The sequence below is a fragment of the Lygodium microphyllum genome, chromosome 9 (assembly GCF_053477565.2).
Source record: "Lygodium microphyllum isolate KBCC chromosome 9, Lygodium_microphyllum_v1.1.10, whole genome shotgun sequence".
NCBI classification, from domain to species: domain Eukaryota; kingdom Viridiplantae; phylum Streptophyta; class Polypodiopsida; order Schizaeales; family Lygodiaceae; genus Lygodium; species Lygodium microphyllum.
This window is the reverse complement of record NC_141143.1, coordinates 147,776,216-147,798,057: the sequence shown is the minus strand read 5'-3', so window position 1 is coordinate 147,798,057 and position 21,842 is coordinate 147,776,216. Positions and strand designations below refer to the sequence as shown.

The window sequence follows — 21,842 nt, the reverse complement described above, 5'->3', positions numbered from 1 at the left end:
CAATCAGGTTCCACATGATATGCAAACTACTTTGGAGATAGATATTTGTGAGGCGGAGGTTATGGATGTTTTGTTATACTTGCCCAAGGATAAAAGTCCCAGTTGGGATGGTCTCACCAATGAATTCTTTGAGGTTTTTGCTTCCCAACTGGTGAAACCATTGACGACTATGTTTCAACAGGTTTGGGAAACGGGGTTCATGCCTTCCTCATGGAAAGACGGTCTTATCAAACTGCTTCCAAGAGTTCCTTTGCTGTCAATGTTGAAACATTGGCGATTGATTTCTTTGATGGGTTCGATGTATAAAATCTTTTCCAAAGTAATGGCGAATCGGCTCCATAAGCATCTTCCTGCCATTGTGCATCCTCTACAATATGGTTTCATTAAGGGCCGAAACATTCTTCATAATATCTTAAATGTGCAAATGGCTATTGACTATGCAAGGCACTCTAATCAGGAGGTGGTATTGATTCAATTGGACCTGGAAAAGGCTTTTGATTATTTAGATTGGTCCTTCATTGCAGAACTTATGTCTACTATGGGCTTTGGTACTCGGATGTCTTGTTTGATCTACACCATTAGTGCTGTGGCTTCTTCGCGAGTTATGCTAAATGGTGGTGTTACCGAGCCATTTGTCCTTGCACGCTCTGTGAGACAGGGTTGCCCTTTGAGTCCTCTCTTCTTTGCCCTTGCGACTCATCCAGTTCTTTCGATGTTATCTCATATGGCAGCTTCTACTCAGTTGGCTGGATTGTCTCTTCCTTTTGGACAGCACTTCATTAGTCAATCCTTGGCTGATGACAACTTTATGATTTTGCGTGCGGACAAGGATAATCTTCGCAAAGCATTAGATGTTTGGACTCTCTTTGGTCACGCTTCTAGTCTTCATATCAATGCTTTGAAATCATCCATTCTCAGTTGCACGGAATCAGATTTACAGTCATTGGATTGGCAGGGAATGGTTGTTCCCCGTGGTTCCATTGTCAGGCATCTTGGGTACCCTTTGGGTGTTGATGTTCGGCCAAAGCAACTACTAGAGTGGATTTCACAGAAACTGGCAGCTAAGTTTCTGTATTGGAAGTCGCAGGCTTGGCCCTTCCATGTTCGCCTTAAAGTGGCTCAGACAATTATGTTGCCAATGCTTACTTGCCATTGCTGGCTTGGACTACTACTACATTGAATGCTCTTACTTGGTACATTCGTTTCATGTTATGGAAGGACTCCTTGCATGCAAGCATTTCATGGATTTCTTGGTCGCATGCATGTACCCCCAAACGCATGGGTGGTGGGGCTATTTTGGATGCCGAAACTCATATGTTGGTACTTCGTTGGTCTCTTTTTTGTGCCATGTGCTTGGATCATCACCCTGGGTCTTTATAGCCCGTTACTTTCTTGAGGATCACGGGCTTGTGCATGGTAATACTCAAATTGGGAGCTCCTGGTGGTATGTTCTTAATGCAGACTCTCGGTTTTCTAGTCCTTTTTCATCCCTGCTTGCTCATTTGGTATGCTCCTGGAAATTGGTTCTCCAGAAGGCTCGGTGGCATCCAACAGAGGACCGCTTAGATACTAACTCTTTTCAACTGGAATTGTTGGCAGCCTCGCGATTACTTTCTTGGGAAGGCAAACATGAGCTTAGACCAAAATTTAACCTCATGGCACGTTTGGGCTTGACTTCAGTTGAGCAGATGCCACCCTTGCCAGTTGCAATGTGTTGATATCGTTTCGTACAGCCAGGAGGCTTTTCAAGATCCCTCGTGGATACCGTGATTTTTGGGAACAGCTTTTGCTGGTGCTCTAGAGCAGATAACCCTTTCCTGCCCTTGCTTTGGATCGTCCCTGGCAGGACTGGGACCTTGCAGGTTGGCTGAATTTGGAAAAGGCCTCAGCTAACCAGGTGTATCATCTTCTGATTAAAGATCATCAATGGCTGGTTACTAAAGCTAATACTGTATGGGGATTGCGTAAATCTCAGTCATGGTGGAAGGCAACTGTGATGGAGGGCTGGTTGAACAAGACACCTTTCAAATGCAAGGTCTTTCTTTGGAGGGTGATGATTGGTGGTCTTCCTCTTGCTTCAGCCCTTTTCAAGCGTCGAATCTCCAACGGCAATTGTTTCTTTTACACCCCTAGTGTGGAATCGGCCCGTCATCGATTTATTTCTTGCCCTCTAGTGTTTCCTCAGTGCAAACCTTAGTAAATCTTCATAGGACCCTTTCCCTTTATAGGAATTTATTGAAACAAACCATGGGCAGTGAGTGTCTGAACCGTATACAAAAGGGCTAATTTATTGCAATTCTGAAAATTAGGGTTTTGAAACCCTAATTTTTACTAACTTTGGGCAGCAAACTGATGTTTTTCTTTAGTGCTTGGATTAGATCAAGCTAAGTGGAAAGTACCTCTTGGATGAGAGATAGATAGGAAAGTACATAGCATGTGGCTGAAATTTCAGCATGAGAGCTTATACCAAATGAAAAGAGAGATATCCAATATATAGATGCGGGGCTTGGGTGCTGAAAAGTGGAAAGTAGAGGTTACAAAGGACAAGTGTTTGCTGAAAATGACAATTGTAGACTCTCAAGAAAATCAAGCTAGTACTGAAATGTAGCCAAGACCTCTAATTTTTGCTTTATGGGGTATGCCTAGACTTTATGTGAGTAATTGTCAATAAAAGTAATGAAATAACTTGCACCACCTGAAGACTTGCAGGGCGTAGGTCCACAAACATTAGAATGAACAAGAGATAGAGACTCACCCATGCTCGTAATGCTAGACTTCTTATGCGAACTATGGGTTTGTGTGCCATAAAGACAATGATCACAAGAATTAAAATAGTTATTAGTCAAGGGACGGAAGATATTGCAAATGGGTAAACATTTTGATTTCCTTTAAGGACATGTGTCCAAGGTGAGATGCCTTAACGATACATTTGGTATTGCAGCCATTGCCAAAACATGGTCGATAGAACCAAATACAAGCAAGGGATAAAGAGTACCAGACTTGGCACCTCGTGTCAAAATAAGATTCCCATGGGTAAGCTTCCATGAGGAATCACCAAAAGATACAATATAACCTGCATCATAGCTGAAGGTAGGATTTTAGTCAAATGTGGAACGAGGAGTACATCATGCAAAGTAAACATATTGCCTAAAGGAAACTGCAGCTAGACATCTCCAATACCAACAATATCCAATGCCAAGTCTTTATCCAATTTGACAAATCCTGTCATGCTGGCGATGAGAGGTGACATGAAATGAAGTCCTTGAATCAATCGGCCAACATTGAGCATAGGTGGACGAGGCATCAATCAATTGCGAAACGTCAAGAGAAAAAGCTGCAAGTATGTAGTCATCATTAGAATCAATCTCCACAACATTAATCTCTTTAATCTTGACGTTGGACTTGCTAGGAACCATGCCATGCCATCAGACTTATCTCGCACTTTGCTCTTTTTCTTTTCCTTGCACTTATCATCACACATTTTATGGCACTGTGGCCGAATATAACCCTGCTTTCCACAATAGTGACAAGTCAATGGGGACTTACGGCCACAGGATTTAATGCGAGACTATCCACGTGATTGAGAACAAGACTTATGAGAATCTCTCCCACGGCGGTCATTACCGCTCCTACCATTATTATCTCTGACTATAAAAGCATGAGAGGTGCGGAAAGCATCTACATTCTTTTGGTTAACCTCTTCATTCAAGAGCACACCCTCTATATCCTACAATTTTAGCCCATACGAGTATGGAATGTGTCCCATGACTCGGGTAATGTAACCAATAAGAATAAGGGAGGAAGATCGTCTTGAAATTCAATCCCTTGTGAAGATAAGTAGTTGAAATAGAATGAAACTCATTAGGGCTAGCAAACATAGAAGTGTCCTCCTTCATACAAAGATTTGAGTTGCTTTGGCCAATACAGTTGAGAGGCAAGGCTTTGCTTATCATAGACATTATGAATCTTGTTCCATAATTGCTAGGCAGTATCTCTCTCAGAGACAACATCACAACAGACTTGCTTAGAGAGTGACAAAATGATTGGAGATTTACATAACTCATCTAGTTCAGCCCAATCCTATGCATCAATGCATTTAGTCTTGACACCCTCTTGTCTCAATGGCTTAATCTGCAATATTTGCACTAGAATGTGTCAAAATTGTGCCTTCCAATAGTTGTAGTTGGTGCCATCCAACTTGTCAATGTCGAAGATAGCATTGTCATTTGATCCATTAGCCATAATGGAGTAAATGAAAGCACAGTCCAAGACAAATAGGTTGCTGTAAATGATTGCAAAATAACCCCAAATTCACAACTAAATCAAGGGCTAAGCAAGAGAAACTGCCAAAATGGTGAGCTGTTCACAAACTATAATAAAGTAACTATCAAATCTAAGTGACAACCCTTAGATAGAATGCATAAAACTGAAATGACAGGCTGCTGTAATAAACTGCAGTGGTATGCCAACAACCAATTGTGAGCAACCAAGAAAGAAAGGCACGGAACAACTAACATTGAAAGTTGTTACAACTGCAGTGTTTTAGTAACTATATATGTGGTAGGCATAGATATCATGCACATAGGAGATCTGACGGTAAAGAGAAGAGAACTGCCAAATGCATAACCCACTGAGCAAAGCTCAAGACATAACCCAGAAGTATATAAATGTCATTGACAACACACAGACAAACATAAGTGTCAGATTCATAGTAAGTGATCAAATCAGCCCACTGTAGGGTAATTACATCCAATACATATCAGGAGAGCATGTACATGAAGTAAGTGTTCCACTGTCTCAAAGAACGAAGTTGTGCCAAGTAAGTAGAAGTGTCTCCCATTGGAAGCGAATCCAGAATGCAAAGTGAGCAAGCAAAGCTCAAGACATATACATCAAAGCATGTGAGAAGCCCAATCATATCACAAATACATCGAGGAGTATAAGTATCAAATGAAGCTTCAATATCTTTTAAGTGAGTAAACATAAAAGCTCAAAGCAACTGACCAAAGCCCAAGTACATTAAATGTAGCTCAAATCCAAGTACCAAAACATATCATAATCATATTTGGGCTCATATATTAATGCTAGACATCACCATGGACATGTAGTATACCTGAAATACCATGTAGGTACAATAGACATTTAAAGCATGAAGCTCACTGTTATATGCTTGCTGTTCAAATTGTTATGTCAACAATAAACCTTTGTAAAACTGAGCTAATCAAGCTACTAAATGATTCAAGTAGCATCTGGAAAGCATAACCATATCATCCAGGCACTAATATAGTATCTTCGAAGTATTAAACATGCATTATGGAATTTACTATTTATTGTCCAAACTCAAATCGTTATGTTTTGTGTGAAACAGAGAATAAAAAATTACATAGAATCAACCGTGTGAGTACCCAAATCTGTAGCTCTCGTTGCTCTTTTTGTTTCTAGCTGTAGAACGCTTAAATATGATATTGTATGCAAAAGTTAGAGCCAAAATACGACAATGCTGTCAAGCTATCATAGCTATCCATGATTTCTACAACATGCTCTGTATCCACTCAAAATGGATAGAATGGTTGCTTCTCAGCTCAATAAGTACTAAACAAGACTCAACTAAGCCTTGGGAAGCTCCTCGACAAGCGGAGAGTAAGCTAGAAAAAGCTAGGAGAAGGAAAGACTCAATGCATACCTTGGGAGAAAGAAACAATAGCTGCCATGAAACCTTGAGCTGAAGCTTTGGATTTAGGCTAAAGCAAAGGATGAAGAAGCTTTTGAAATGGTTGGCTCTGATACCAATTGAAAGGTAGAGTCTCAATGGAAGCACACAAGCGGAAGCAAGAGTAAAGCAAGAGCTATGGCAGATGGACCAAGAGAGCAAGAGAGAGATTTTGTATGTGGAGAGTAAGCTAGAAAAAGCTAGGAGAAGGAAAGACTCAATGCATACCTTGGGAGAAAGAAACAATAGCTGCCATGAAACCTTGAGCTGAAGCTTTGGATTCAGGCTAAAGCAAAGGATGAAGAAGCTTTTGAAATGGTTGGCTCTGATACCAATTGAAAGGTAGAGTCTCAATGGAAGCACACAAGCGGAAGCAAGAGTAAAGCAAAAGCTATGGCAGATGGACCAAGAGAGCAAGAGAGAGATTTTGTATGTGGGAACTCCAATAGTCACAATGTGTGACCTACCTTTCCTTATTCAAATGTTATTGAAAGAATAAACGAAGTGACAGTGATGGGTATGTGCCACTTGCAGTGTATAGGTGTGCGACACGACAGTTAGGCATAGGCGCCTTTACCCCCAACAGAGAAATTGTATTTTTCTCTGCTGTAAACCCTAATTTATAGCAAAAGGGTGCTACGAGATTGAAGCCTCAAGACTTGAATTAATTGTTAGCAAGATTCAAGTGAGGGACCAACCAACATTCGAAGTCGAGGAAAATTTCATTTCCCAAGGTGTCGATGAAGGCCAATTCCTCGAGTAAATTAAGAGGCAAATCAATTTGAAGACTTGTTGATCATTATTGACAGCAAGGGGCTTTTGTGTTGCAAAGCGGATTGAAGGAATCGCATTATATTTGAGTTTAGCTGGAACTAAAGATAAATAAATATTGAAAGGGAGCTAGTTTTGGGGCCAATAGGATGTCCAATATCCAAGATTGGTTGGTAAATGTTTGTGTTTCACATTTAATTAATTATTACTTGTTATAATTAAGTTATAATCAGGTTATTACCAATCCTCCACGGAAGGAAGGCTAGTTTCACAAGTTGTAATTTTTGATAAAGCACCATATTTTTACTTTTTAGGCGAAGCAAATTGTTGCAATTAAGATGACCAAACCAAGTATGCTATAACTCAATGTCATCCACAATGGTGACATCAATGTGTAATGCATCCTTTGATGCTCTCCTCTCATATAAATCAAGCGGATAGAGACCCTTGTACAATGTACTAGTGACAATGAGGCTTCCCTATTATTACAATCCTAGACATTGCATCGATCCATGTGGAATTTAACCACAAAACCAACACATGCAATGGCTGAAATTGAAGGCAAGTTTTTCTTTATGCTTGGGACATACAAGACCTTTTCAAGCATGATAGTTTTTCCATCTACTGCAATAATGGGGATCTGTCCAATGCCTTGAATTGCATATGAAGCGTTATTTGCACATACAACGGATCCCTCCTTTTGTATATTTGCATATGATACAAACAAGTCACGAAAGAATGTTATGTGCTTGGAAGCTACGTTGTCAAAATACCTTGTGCTGCAATTTTCGGCCATGGAAAGACCATGCTCATGTGAATAAGGATTATACCAATAATGGACAACAAAAGCATAAGACTGATCAATGCCCATGATCAATGCCCAAGCTTGCTAAATGTGTAGTTGCATCCTTTGTATTTGCTGAATTTTCCACCAATAGTCATGCGCGATTGTTTTCTCTTTTCACTTACCATCCTCTTTTTGCATTTTACAATAGAATGCCTCTTTTTTTTGCAATCATTGCATCTCTTTTTTTTAAAAGCGCCATCATCCTTGGTGCTTGAAGAGTCCATGGAAGAAGCTGTTTTGCCTTTACCCTTTGAGTTTCAGGGCTGCCATGACTTCCCTTTGTTCCGATGGCTAGTTGCAAATGCTTGATTGTCCATACTTATGTTAGAGCGATTCACCCTTGATTGCTCTTCTTGCAATAACAATGATACTACACATAACATATATATGCTTCGATATTTCCTTTTGCAAGTAAGTGAAGTGAAGTGTAGTGGCAAAACTTTGATAAGTATCAAGTAGGCCAGCCAAGATTGTAGATACAAGAGAGGCATCGAGAATTATTTCATCAATATTTGCAAGCTACTCTGTGATGTCCTTGACATGTGTACTATATGCATCCACAGAATCTTCCTCTGTCATGTGCTTTGTCATGAGGACATGTATTTTTGAAACCTTACTTAACATGTGGATTAAATTTTAATCACATGATTAAGTAAATGTTGCATATGTGAGGTGCAACTGGGGTTAGAGTAAATTTACGAGCTCGAGACCCGAGAAAATCACGAGATGTCAAAGGCAAAAGTTGCTATAAGTTATGTTGCATAGGTACTTGGTGGTATCTGGTGTCAATTGTTGGCCTAGGTCATTCATTTGGCCATAAGTGTCAGTTGGTGATACTAGAGATGTGGCATTTAATGGTACCTAACGCCGATTTAACGATCAAAGATGATACAGAGAGACTCGACAGTGGAAGATGCCTAGCTAATTTAATTATTGGCCAGTGAGATTATTTTTTAAAGCATTGAAATAATTATTAGATTAATTTTCAATAATTAAAGATTGAAAATTAATATTTAATGATGGATAATGTTGGAAAAACCCTTTGGGAAGGCTGCTACTTGGCAAAATTGCCCATACAGGCTAGTAAAAGGTTGAAGAAGAGGAACAACGAGATCATTCTTGCTGTAGCAAATGCGGGAGAGTTGTGAGCAGCCATGGCCAGCCTATTTTCAGCCATTGCTGCTAGCCATGAGTGAGTTTTGAGGAGGTGATTGCAGATTCAGACCCTCCACAGCTGGGTAATTGCATCCAGGTACAAGATGATAGCTGATTTGGATGTCTCATCTATAGATGACAGCATTTAATGCTGTTGTGGCAGGGCAATAGCTGCATTTGACTGATTTTTAGTCATTTTTCATGACAAAACTATGAATTTTCTCTCTCTATAGCTCTCTCTCTTATCTCCCAACCATTTCATAGCCTTGCTCCGAAGATCTCAGCATTTGGACCCTTGGCGGTTGAGAAATTGCAAATTTCTCTGTTGTAAACCCTAATTTACAGCAGAAATTAGGGTTTAGCAACAGCCTCGGGAAGCGTGCCAGAAATTGGAAGCTCCAAGACTTGGATTTTTGAGGACTGAAGGCGAAATTCAACTAAATTCAGGTGGAGGACTAGGCAACCATTGAATTTGGGGCAGTTACATCGTTTATGAAGTGAATGCCCGAATCAAGGAGCAAATCAGACTAAAGATTTGTTGGTCACTTTGGACAGCAAGGGGAGTTTGGATTGTGAAGGAGATATTGAGAATTCCATTGTAAATCAACTTCTTCCTTAATAAAGCTAAAGAAATACCGAAAGGGGCGCCAATCGGGTGTGCATTGTTCAAGATTAGTAGGTAAATTTATATTTTCAGATTTGCATTTATTGTTTGTTGCTGTAATTAAGTTGTAATCAGGGATCTACCACCCATCCATGGAAGGAAGGTTGGTTTCATGCTCCATCTTATATTGTTTGCGCAAATAGGCTATACGAGTCTCATTGTGCACCTGATACAACGAAGCAAGCTTATCCCAAGTATGTGTAACCAGCCTTCCGTCTGTGGATGGGTGGTAATTCTCTAATTACAACTTAGTTACAACAGTAACATTTATCATAAAACTGGGAAATGCAATTTGATTTATAATCTTGGACAATGGATACCATGTTGGTCTTAAAATTGATGTTCCTTTCGGTATTTGTTTAACTTAATTGAAGAAGAATTGATGCACAATGGGATTCTTCCAATCCCTTTTGGTATTCCAACTCCCCTTGTCCAAAGTGACCAGCAAGTCTTGAATCAGATTTATCCCTTGGTTCGAGTAGTGAATTGGCCTTCATCCGCTTTGATGGAGATGGAAAATGCCCCAAATTGATTGATTTACTGGTACCTCCACTTGAATTTGACTAAAAACAGCTTTAGTCCTGTTGAATCCAAGACTTCGAGCTTCCAATTTTTGGCACCCTTTCTGAGGTTGCTGTTAAATCCTAATTTTTGTTGCAAATTAGGTTTAGAGCAAAGAAATTTGAAATTTCTCAGCCTCTGGTCATCTCAATGCTGTAATCTTTAGAGCAAGGCTGTAGGAAGGTTGGGAGATGAGAGAGAATGTTGAGGAGAGAAAATTCAAACTTTCTTTGCATAGAACTCAAGAAAAACTATCATTTATTATTCCTGCCTTGCCTCAACACCTTGTAGATGCAAAGAACTGAAGAAAATTAGTCATTTACTGTTGCTACTGTATCTCAACAGCTTGTACATCTTGTCACCTGCTTTTGATTGGTTTTCTCTTGCCCCTGGTGGCCTTAGAAGGTCCTCCAATGGCTGCAAATCAGACCAGCAACATCTCCTCCCTCCCTCTTCCAGGTTGAATACACTAAAATGTCTCTCTCCAGCCTTTAAAGACGTTTTTCAGTCTTGCATGGGAATTTTTGAGAAGTGACAGTCTTTCCAAATGGTTTTTCCAGCATTATCCATAATTAAATATTAATTTTTAGTCTTTAAATATTGAATATTAATCTAATAAATATTTCAGTGCCTTGAAAAATAATTTGACTAGCCAATAATTAAATTGGCTAGGCAACTTCCATTCCCGAGTGTCTCTGTGCCATCTTTGAACATCAGATTGCTGTTAGGTACCATTAAATGTCACTTCTCTAGTATCACCAAACTGACACTTATGGCCAAATGAATGACCTAGGCCACTAACTGGCACTAGATACCACCAAGTACCTGTGCGGCATAACTTATAGTAACTTTTACCTTTTAACATCTCGCTATTTCCTCGGGTCCTGAGCTTGTAAATTTACTCTAATCCCAATTACACCTCACGTGTGCGATACTTTCTTAACCATGTGATTAAAAATTAATCCACATGTTAAGTGAGGTTTCAAAAATACATGTCCTCATGATAGCATCCTTGGCCTTATGCACGATTGAATATCCAGGATAACTTGTCGCTCGCACAAGAGTGCAGTTAAAGCATAAGCTTGGGCATCATACCCATCCCATCTCAATTGATGTGTAGCGGGAGGTGTAGCAAGAATTGGAGCGGAAGATCCACTGGTGATAGTGGATGAGCTAGATGAACTTGTAGCATTCTATGCAGCTGGGCTTGTAGGCCTAACCTTTGAACCACATACATAACCCAAAAGCTGCTTGGGAACTAACACATACTTCATCATGTATATTCACATGGGATAATTAGTGCCATCCAATTTATCAAAGTCCCTAAACATATGGAGCGAATCATTTTTCCCTACCATTGCTTGCTGCAAATTGCTGGTATTTGTAACCAGCAACTGTTCAAAGTAGAAATGCAAGGGCAACACAAAAGTAAAGTAAAGAAAAAGCCAAAAGACTCATAATTTTTGCAAAATTGATGATGTTGATGAAGAATTTGTAGCTGAAAAGGGTCGAATGTTCATGAATGTGGATGTAGAAGGTTTTATTTGGTCCCAATGTTGATGAATTTGGGGAAATTTCACAAAAGCCCCAAATTTAGTTGCTGAAATTTTGTGAAATTTGAGCTTGAATGTGAAAAGCTCTAAATTCTTGGTACGTAATTGAAAATTTTTGGGCACCAAATACAAAATGACCAAATTTCGGTGAAATTTGGGGTTCTAGACAAAAGTCCCAAAATTTTCGAAGAAATTTGGCGGAAATTGATGCTTGTTGCAAAATCCCCAAAATTTTTTGCTTGTGAAGGGACTACATGTGAATAGGAGTTATTTTTTGGGTTAATGCTGAGTAAGGTTTGGGGGAGCTGAATATTTTAATGATAAATCATGCTGGGCAGATGACATAGGCATGTGCGTAGGGAGCACGATCGTCGGGGGTTGACCAGGTGATGGACATGTTGGTGGGCAGCATGACAGGAAATGAGCTGCGTGGATCAGGCATAATGGTGCAGGCTGCATGATGGGCAGGGGCTGTCAGGATGAGGCAGTGCAGGCTGCATGATGGGTAGGGACTGTCATGATGGGGCAGCTCAAATGTGGCAGCTGTCAAGAGGCCATGTCAAGTCCTGGCCAGTTGAATGTTGCATTTGACCTGCAGAGCAGGCAGTGGCTAGTTCTGATGTTACTTGGGATAGGCAACATCAAGTCTCCATGTAGCCAGCAAGACCGCAGTTTGCACAGCAGCAGCCAACAAGGAGGAGAGCAGCCAAGCCGGAGGCTCAATGATGGCTGGAAAGAGGTATGGCTATGATACCATTGTTAGGTTAGGGTTCAGCAGCGTGCACACACACCCATGCACACACACGCATGCACGCACAGTGAACAAGTGAATAGCAAGAGAGAAGAGAGTGCTGGAATGTCACATCCACTATGTGAGAATGTATGAAAGAACAATCCCAAGGTACTAAGCACCACATTTGTTGGGAATAAAGGCGTCGTGCCTTTTAAATGTTCTTGGGTGTGAACACACCCTTAGCACTTGTGCTTACACATATATATCTATCTAAAAAACCTAAAGGTACACGCACTCGTCATTGTACCTGAAAACGTGCTCACTCTCTACTTTGCTCTCTCGCACTCTCTCTGTCTCTCACTACGCGTAACGGCAGTCTGCCTTGATCTCTGTGCCTAATCGGTCCCTTCAAACTGGTATCATAGCGTAAGGTGTTGCAGACGATCGTTAGGATGAGGCAGAAGACTAGCGTGGTGACGAGATAGCTCAAAGGCCAGCTCTCGGTGGGCAGTAAATTGACTGTCGACGGATGGATTGATTGTTAGACGTAGGACCAGGTGGCGTGTGACAGGATACACTTCCTGTAGGCGACGACTGTTGGTGCTCAACGGATGGAACCAGCTGGACATGCCAAGGACAGGACGGGGCAACCACTGTGTAGATGTGACCAAAGCGACCAGGCGCCAACGACTAGGCGCTAGCGTGACCATCGAGCAGCAGCCAGCGCATGCAGCTGACGGGCGTGCTGCACAGGACTGGAGGCGTGCTGTGTGGCGGGATAGTCGAACGGGGTCAATAGACCCTATCAGACCACCTCACATCTTTCAAACAAAAAAAAGGGGGGGGAGGGAGGTATTCTATTTCTTCAAAATCTCTTTGAATTTGTCTTCTCTCCTTCGGGTGTTTGCGCGCGCAAGCACAATGTGCAAATTTGTGCAGGTTTAGAGCTAGAAATTTGGGGCTTCTCCAAACTGAGTACTGTTCATGCAAAATTGAGGCATCTGTGTCAAAAATTGCAGACATTGTGCGCATTTGAATTGGGAATTTTGCCACAATTATTGAAATTTTGCTCATCCGAGTGAAATTTCTCAACATTGGACCCATAAAATTTGGGGCTTTTCCCAAGACAAGCAAATTTGTCTCAGAAATTGCAGGAATTTGTGACATTTTGTCCCCGACATTTGGGGCTTTTAATGTACATGCGCAAGTTGGGCTGAAATTAACCCAATTTCTCGACATTGAGGCACATTGGACCCTGTGCAATTTAGCGCTTTTGCAGTTTGGGCAACATCTGTGCTGCATTTGGGCATTTTATGTACATGCAGGTTGGATTTCGCACAATTTGGACATCAACACTTGGTAATTTGGGGTTTTGCTGAAATTGCTCTATTTTGGCAAAACTGGCCTGTCCTATGCATGATAGAGGAAATGTAGATGTGTGTTTGATGCTTTGAGCACAAAATTTTGATGCTTTTGACAGTTCGTGTCAAATTTTATGCCATGGGTACATGTACAACAGAAATTGCAGCTGAAATTTTGGGATTCCTCATGTAATGTGATGCACATGCCCTTGGAACAGCTGTAATCAGTTGGATAATGCTGTAGCACATGGTTTGGTGCTTCTGAAAATTTAATTACAGATCTGAAATCTGTGCTTCTACGCGGTCATTTATTACTGATTGGTACTTGTTTGTACCTTGGTCACTTGCGTGACAGTTTGGGCCTGCATTTGCTGGTTTTTGGTCACATTTGGGCTGAAAATCATGGCTGGCAGCAATGACAGCAGTAATCTGATGCATATAAAGAAGCTTGAAGGCACACATAATTTTGCAGTTTGGCAAAAGCAGTGCTACAATATCCGCTCAACCATAGAGCTATTGATTTTTGATGCTTTGCTCTTCAACATTGAAGGTTTGGATTCTGCATATGCTATATGGACTAGACTGGAAGAATTGTATGCCCAAAAGAGTGCTGCGAGCAAAGTGTATTGGCTGAAAAAGCTTATGGATTTGTATATGAAAGAGGGTACAACAATATCTACTTACTTTATTGAGTTTAACTCCATTTTCAGCTAGCTGGTTGCCTTGAAGTTTATGATTGATGAGGAATTTAAGGCTACTTTCTTGCTTTGCACTCTACCAGAGAGTTGGGATACATTCAGGACTGCTATGAGCAATTCTAATGTGATCCTTTTGTATGCTGATGTAGAGAGTGCTCTACTTATGGAAGAGACGAATCGGCATAACAATGCATCGAGTAAGTCTTCCAGTGCTTTGCATACTAGGGGCAGAACACAACAAAAGGCCAAATATGATGGCAAGGGACGCAGTAAATCACGTGGCAAAGATGTTGAATGCTATCATTGTGGCAAGAAGGGCCACTTTGAACGTGACTGCTACAAATGGAAGAAAGAGAAAGGAAAAGGCAAGAAGACAGATGATTGCAAGGAAGAGAAGAAGGACAGTCAGCCTAAGAAGAGCAGTGTAAAAATTGAAGAGGTGAATGTAGTTACTCATGATAGTGACAGTGGGAGTGACATACTCTTTGTCTCTTCACACTTTGGTGCACATGCTTTACTTGCAGATACAGATGATGACATGCATATTTGGATTCTTGATTCAAGTGCTTTCTTTCATGTCACCCCTCATCCTGAGTGGTTTTCCGTCTATACAAGGGGTTGACATAGTGTTGTCCATCTTGGAGACAACTATGCATGTGAGATTACAGGTATTGGCAGTGTGTAGTTACAGTTTCAGCATGGCTCTGTCTTTACACTTCAGTATGTACACCATGTACCTCAGCTCAAGAAGAGCTTGATTAGCATAGGGCAGCTAGATGATGATGGTCACCTTTGGTGATGGAAAATGGAAGATCTGTAAGGGATCTAGGGTTATTGCCAGAGGTTGCAAGAGTGATACTTTGTATCCACTTCATCTATCTAGTGTGCGTGACCATATTGTTGCCGTGACCGAGCAACCAAGCATTTCTATGTGGCATGGCCAGTCGGGACACATGAGTCAAATATGAATGAAAGTGCTTTCTTGTTTGGGTTACTTGCCTTGTCTTCGTTATGCTGATTTTGAGCACTGTGATCATTGCATTTATGGCAAATTTGCACAGACGTCTCACAAAAAGTCTCTTTCTTTGAAATCTTCTCCTCTAGAGTTAGTACATTCAGATGTATGTTAAATGTCGGGATTATCTTTAGGGGGAAAGAAATATTTTGTCACCTTTGTCGATGATGCTACACGCAAGGTATGGGTTTATCCCATTCATAGCAAGGATGAAGTGCTTGATAAGTTTAAAAAATTCTTGGCATTGGCTGAAAATCAGACAGATAAGACACTCGAGTGTCTTTGCTCTGACAATGGTGGGGAATATGTGTCCAAGGCCTTTTTGGCATTTTGTGACAGCAAAGGGATAAAGAGGGAGCTTACTGCCCCTCATAATCCGCCCCAAAATGGAGTTGTAGAGCGTATGAATTGGACCATACAAGGTAAGGTTTGTACGATGTTGTCTCATGCTGCATTACCCCATGGTTTTTGGGCAGAGGTTGTTATGACAGCCGTTCACTTAATTAATCGGTCACCAAACAAGTCTTTGGGGAGGGGAGTTCCCCAAGAAGCGTGGTCGGGCAAGCCACCTTTATATGCTCATGTGAAAGTGTTTAGCTGCGAGGCTTTTGTGCACATTCGTAAAGAAAAACACAGCAAACTTGAGCCAAAGTCCTCTAAATGCATTTCCCTTGGATATGGTGACGAGGGTGAAATGGGGTATAGATTGTGGGATCTCGAGAAAAGGAAAGTAGTACACATCAATGACGTTATTTTCCAGGAAGATTGCATGCACAAACAGCCCGAAAAGTCTGAGGAGGTCCGTAGGGTTGTATTCTGGGAAGAAATACCTTTTGGATAGCAAAATGTGCCCGCTCTGTACAACAGCAAATACTTGCTGTAAATGAACCTGTGAATGTAGGAAATGATGCTGGAAATGATCAGCTAGCTATTGCCTATGCAAATAAGCCATCACATGTGTGGGAATAGCCAGGATAGCAAGCTGTTAATGCTGATTTGCAGGCTGAAATGCCAGGACAACAAACTGAAAATGGAAATTTGTAGGAACAGCCAGCAAACAATGACCTTCGGATTTGGAGATCGTCTAGGGCTACTAGACAACCTGACAGGTTTGTTCCTGGTGCAATTAATGTGGCTGATTATGTCATGTTGACAGACTGTGGTGAACTGTCTTGCTTCAAGGAAGCAATGGATAGATAGGACAAAAAGAAATGGTATAAAGCCATGCTGTGAGAGATGGAATCTCTTGAAAAAAATGGCACTTGGGACTTGGTGGAGTTGCCTAAAGGGCAGAAAACTCTTCCATGCAAATGGGTTGACAAGAGGAAGGTCACTTCTGGTTCCTCACCAAAGTACAAAGCAAGATTAGTTGCAAAGGGGTACAAGTAGGAGCATGTAATTGACTTTGATGAGATTTTCTCTCCTGTAGTCAAGATGACTACATTGTGAACCATTTTGGGCTTGGTTGGAGTTGAGGATATGGAGCTTGCACAGATGGATGTAAAGATTGCGTTTTTACATCGTGATTTGCATGAAGACATATATATGCAGCAGCCTGAAGGGTTTGTTGAACAAGGGAAAGAAAAAATGGTATGTAAATTCAAAATGAGTTTTTATGGGCTCAAACAAGCACCAAGAGAATGGTATCGTAAGTTTGATACATTCATGTCGTCCCAAGGCTTTCATAGAAGTCAATTGGATCATTGCTTGTACACCAAGAAGGTAGCAGATGGCAGCTGGATTATCTTGGTTTTGTATGTTGATGACATGCTGATTGTTGGCAGGGATTCTCATGCCTTGGATTCATTGAAGCAACGTCTTCATGGCAGCTTTGACATGAAGGATCTTGGTGATGCAAATCACATTCTTGGCATGCGAATACTCAGAGATAGATCGAAAGGCTTACTCTATCTATCTCAGCAGGAGTATATTTCCAAAGTTTTGCAGCATTTCAATATGGAGGGAGGGAAAACAATTGGGGTTCCATTGCCTCCATATGTGAAACTTAGTGCAGAGGACAACCCTACATCTGATGATGACAAGGCTGAAATGGCCAAGATACCATGTGCTTCAACTGTCGGCAGTTTGATGTATGCTATGGTTGCTACACATCCTGACATTGTCTTTGCAGTGGGAGTGGTTAGCAGATATATAGCAACCCCTGGTAAGAAGCATTGGGATGCGGTGAAAAGTATTATGAGATACCTCAAAGGCACAAAGGAGTTGTGCATCTGCTTTGGAAAGCAGAAGACATCTGTTGTTGGCTTTACGGATGTAGACTATGTTGGTCATGTGGACTGCAGGAAGTCCGCTTTTGGATATCTGTTTACTTTCACAGGAGGAGCAGCCTCTTGGATCTCCAGGCTATAAAAGTGTGTTGCATTGTCTACTACAGAGGTAAAGTATGTGGCTGCCACTGAGGTATGCAAGGAGGCTTTATGGCTTTCACATCTGGTGGGAGAGCTTGGTATCTTAGAGTTACCTGTTCTCCATTGTGATAGTCAGAGTGCTATCATGCTAGCATGGAATCCTGTTTTTCATGCAAAGACAAAGCACATATAGGTGAAGTACCACTTCATTAGAGATGTACTTCACAGCAAGAGCATTGAGCTTGTCAATGTGCATACACATGATAACCTTGCAGACCTTCTCACAAAGGGTCTTCTAGCAAAGGCGGTTTGCTCATTGCTGACAGATGATGGGAGTTAGATAGATATATGTATTTCAGCTTTGTACATACCTAGACTTAGCTTATTCTTTTCTCCTCTTAAGGCACATTGCCTTTAGGTGGGAGGTGGTTGGGAATAAAGGCCTCGTGCCTTTTAAATGTGCTTGGGTGTGAACACACCCTTGGCATTTGTACTTACACATATATATCTATCTAAAAAACCTAAAGGTACACACAGTTGTCATTGTACCTGAAAACGTGCTCACTCTCTACTCTGCTCTCTTGCACTCTCTCCGTCTCTCATTGCGTGTAATGACTGTTTGCCTCGATCTCCATGCCTAATCGGTCCCTACAACATCCACTGAAGGGTGTTCACACCGCGGGTGGGTGGGGGAGGGGGGGGGGCGTGTGTGCGCTGTTTTTGAGTGATTGCCTCTCCTTCATTTGCTCATGAGTGTAGCGAGTTAAATTGTGATGCAGTGGAATAGCTTAACACATTTAAGTGCCCAAAGAAACATGATGGGTCTTTAATTGTGTGTTGGATCAAAGAGCTGTTCCACATGTCAAAGCATCCGAACTTGGGCAGATCTGAAACCCTCTGTCTGCAAAACTTAGCCACGATTCATCCAACATGCGAGTGCTAACATGGCACTCTACCCATGAGCCTGCTAGCTTATTCTTTTCTTGAAGATTTGAAGCTCTTGTTGTCCATGCCTTGTGCTTCGTTGAATTGGACCCTGTTTCGGTATTTGTAATTGTGTATATCTCTGTGTGCATGCAGCTAAAGATGGCTTATAATCTTCATATTGCTAGATTGCAGTGCAATGGTTGAATTGTATAGGAGAAGAAAACACTGGCAGATTAAAGGGATTTCTTTAAAGTTACAGGGACAAAACATGGAACAATAGTATGGAATGTTGGGGAACCCATTGCAACAGTCGAAGGATCTGGTGGTTCCGTGACTTTATTTGTAAAGCCAAGACTCTGATGCAAGCAGGAAATTGTTGTACTGTTATTTAGAGACATTCAAATCAGACTTTGGGATGGCAGAAGGATGTAGGACTGAGTTGTGGATTTTTGCAGTAGCTCAAGATTCAAACACGGCTTTTGAAGATAACTTGTGTGCTGCATGAACAATGCTAGAAAAACTAATTGCACAGTATTAGCTTCTTGCTTTCTAAGGGTGTTAATTTTATTAAAATGTTATTGTTGATAGTACAATTTGTAAAGCTTCTCTTTACATGTGCAGTATATCATGCTACATACACTCTAATCTCTTTGTTTTTGATAGAAATAAAGAACATGACAGCAGAGGTCAATGGCTTGGAAGAGCTCTCAAGGCAGCTTTTCTTAGAAGTTTATGAATTACGGCAAGCAAAGGTGTGTACTTTTTTCTAATGTGAAAATTGATGAATCGGTGCCTGTCTACAGGACTTACTGGAATACACATGTAGGCTTTTTCAAGGCTTTCTTTTGTAACAATTCATGCAGGCCACCTTCTGATGCATGGGTGTGTTGAGCAGCTTTCAAATGTTATTCTTGCATCAACATAGAAAGCTTGGCCTAAACTATATGACGTCTATATTTTTTACTCCAAGACTTTGAGGGAAAATCTCTATTTCATACAAAGTTTTCAGTAAAATTTCCAGAATTTAAGAAAGCACTAGAAAAGGAAGTGAAAGGGTAAAGATAGGTCTAACTTGGAAGCAATTTCAGAGTCTCTGCGTACTCCAGATTACTTGTGAGGTTACACTAGGTTTTATAGAGAAACACAGAGAGTGTACAAATGCGACTAATACACAGTATACTCAGACAAGAATGCAAATGAGGAAGAAGATGATTGAAAAATGGATTAATGATGAAGGGAAGAGATACAATTGAGTGAGCTCAAAGAGTGGAGGCTCAAAAGCAGGGCAGCAGCTCCTAATGTTTAGGTGGCAGTTGACTTCAGTTGACAGTAACATCCAAGGCAACCATCAAGGCAGTGGCGGCAGTCAATAGGTAGAGATCATCCACCCAAAGAGGGAAGAGATGATGGAGGTGATAATGATGATGATGGGAAGATGATAGTGTGTGAGATTAAGGATAGGGATAAAAGGAAATGCTCACATCCTTAAATGGGTCATTTTTAGGCATTTATCCTACCACATAATAAATACATTTTTCGTCTAATAATTCTTTTTGGGGCTGTTTTTGCGGAGTTAAATTAGGCTGCAATGCATAATAATTTTTTTGTAATAAAGGCCTTTAATTTTACTTGTTCAGCCACCTCTCCTAGGCCCAAAAGGGTACCCTCGGGGAAGGGGGGGATGGGGAAGACTATAACTCCAACCTCTTGTGTTCAAAAGGTCCCACCCCAAAGAGACCAAAGGGTCACACCAATGGTATCACTATGGACTACCCAAGAGCCTGCTAAGATTGTAAAGGCGATGGATGAAACGTCCGCTGGAATCCAACTTGCATATGAGACACGACACAAGTCTTTTCCACTGGATATAAGGGAGTGGACATTAGACTTACCTCCTAGCCATGGAACCAAACATGCTCACCCTTGAGCTTAGGAGCTAGCAACACTTTGGGTCATGACCACATCCCAAGGGTTGGTGTCCCATACCACCAACCCACACCTTCTTGGTGTATGGGTGCATTGGCCAATGAGCCAAGAGTCCAAGAGTGGTGATCATACAATGCATGTACACAATAGGTGCAACCGGTCTATGACTCACATAAAGCGGTAGTTCCTTCAATTAACACCTAGACTTTACATACACACACATAAACAGAGACCTATCTCCCTCGCTCAACACCAGATTGGCCCCGAAGACCGGCGTCCCTCTTAGTATTTCTTTATCAATTAAAAGATAGAAAATTACAAAAATGGTAATGTTTCAAAATACATAACGTGTGAATAGTTGGTTTTCATCTCTTCTAAGTAAATCCCAGCTGCATACTAACAGTACAGCATGTCCAGATCAACATCCCTTACAGTCCAGCATGTGCAGAATTCGCTATTCTTACTGTCCAACACACTGTTCTTACTGTTCAGCATGTGCAGAGTTCATTGTTCTTATTCAGCATGAACAGAGTTCACTGTTCTTATTCAGCATGAGCAGGGTTCACTGTCCTAACGATTCAGCATTAGCAGAGTTTACTGTCCTTACGATTCAACATGTGCAGAGTTCACCGTTCTGATTCAGCATGAACAGAGTTCACTGTTCTTATTCAGCATGAGCAGAGTTCACTGTTCTTACGATTCAGCGTGTGTAGAGTTCACTATTCTTACAATTCAGCATGAGCAGAGTTTATTGTTCTTACGATTCAACATGTGCAGAGTTCACTGTTCTGATTCAGCATGAACAGAGTTCACTGTTCTTATGATTTAGCATGAGAAAAAAAAAAACACAAAATTGTACCTTCGATGGAATCAGTCCATCATGCAAAGCATTTCTTTCGAGAATAGAGAGAGAGGTGATCAGAGGGAGCAAGCTCTACCTCCGTGCTTGAGTCAGAGACGTAGAAGTACTCTCCATGGTTGGTTTTCTTGTAGCAATCTGCCCTCAGCTTCTCCAAACTTCATTCTCCCCTCTGCCTCTTTTGCCTATTACGTTTTTTTTTTAATGCTCTGTCTCTCTCTCTTTTGGGAATTTGTGCCACACGGCATATATGCAACAATTTTCCCGTTTAAACCTTCCGATCTAAAATTCTCCATGATCGGTGCAAAATTTGGCCTCGGTACAGCCAGAGAATTAATCCTCTTGTAAAAACGAAGACAATGACGCAAACAGATTCTGGGGTCCAAAAATAGTAACTCCCTAAATTTTAGGGATGGTGACCCCTGCATTCCTCAAGTTATTCTGTGCAACTTTTATCATTGCGACCACATCAAAAGTGTAATGTGGCTCAGTTACAGTGACTTTTATTCCATGAGCATTCTCACATATGCATCTTCTATCTTGGCCAGGCTCATTGTCCTGCACCATCTCCAGTGGCTAAGCACACAGTCCCAAACCAGTGGCATTCTATTCTTCAGTGCCCATTCGATATGGAACTGGTTCCAAGGCTTAGACAAACCATTAGTCCAAATTGTCCCAATGGCTGCCTCCTCT

At 41.2% G+C, this 21,842-nt stretch overlaps 1 protein-coding gene across 6 annotated transcripts in view; it reads left to right on the top strand.

Annotated features, from left to right (window-relative positions):
• The window catches only part of LOC148031689 (GPCR-type G protein COLD1-like), a 113,237-nt gene that overhangs the window by 71,369 nt on the left and 20,026 nt on the right, over positions 1–21,842 (top strand). For all 6 annotated transcript variants that reach the window (XR_015691933.1, XR_015691931.1, XR_015691930.1 and 3 more), the window contains one exon: positions 19,028–19,116. Coding sequence is in view for 1 of the 6 variants with exons in the window: in XM_087685259.1 (XP_087541385.1) it covers positions 19,028–19,116 (89 nt within the window). In the remaining 5 variants the exon portion in view is untranslated. The remainder of the gene's footprint in view (positions 1–19,027; positions 19,117–21,842) is intronic.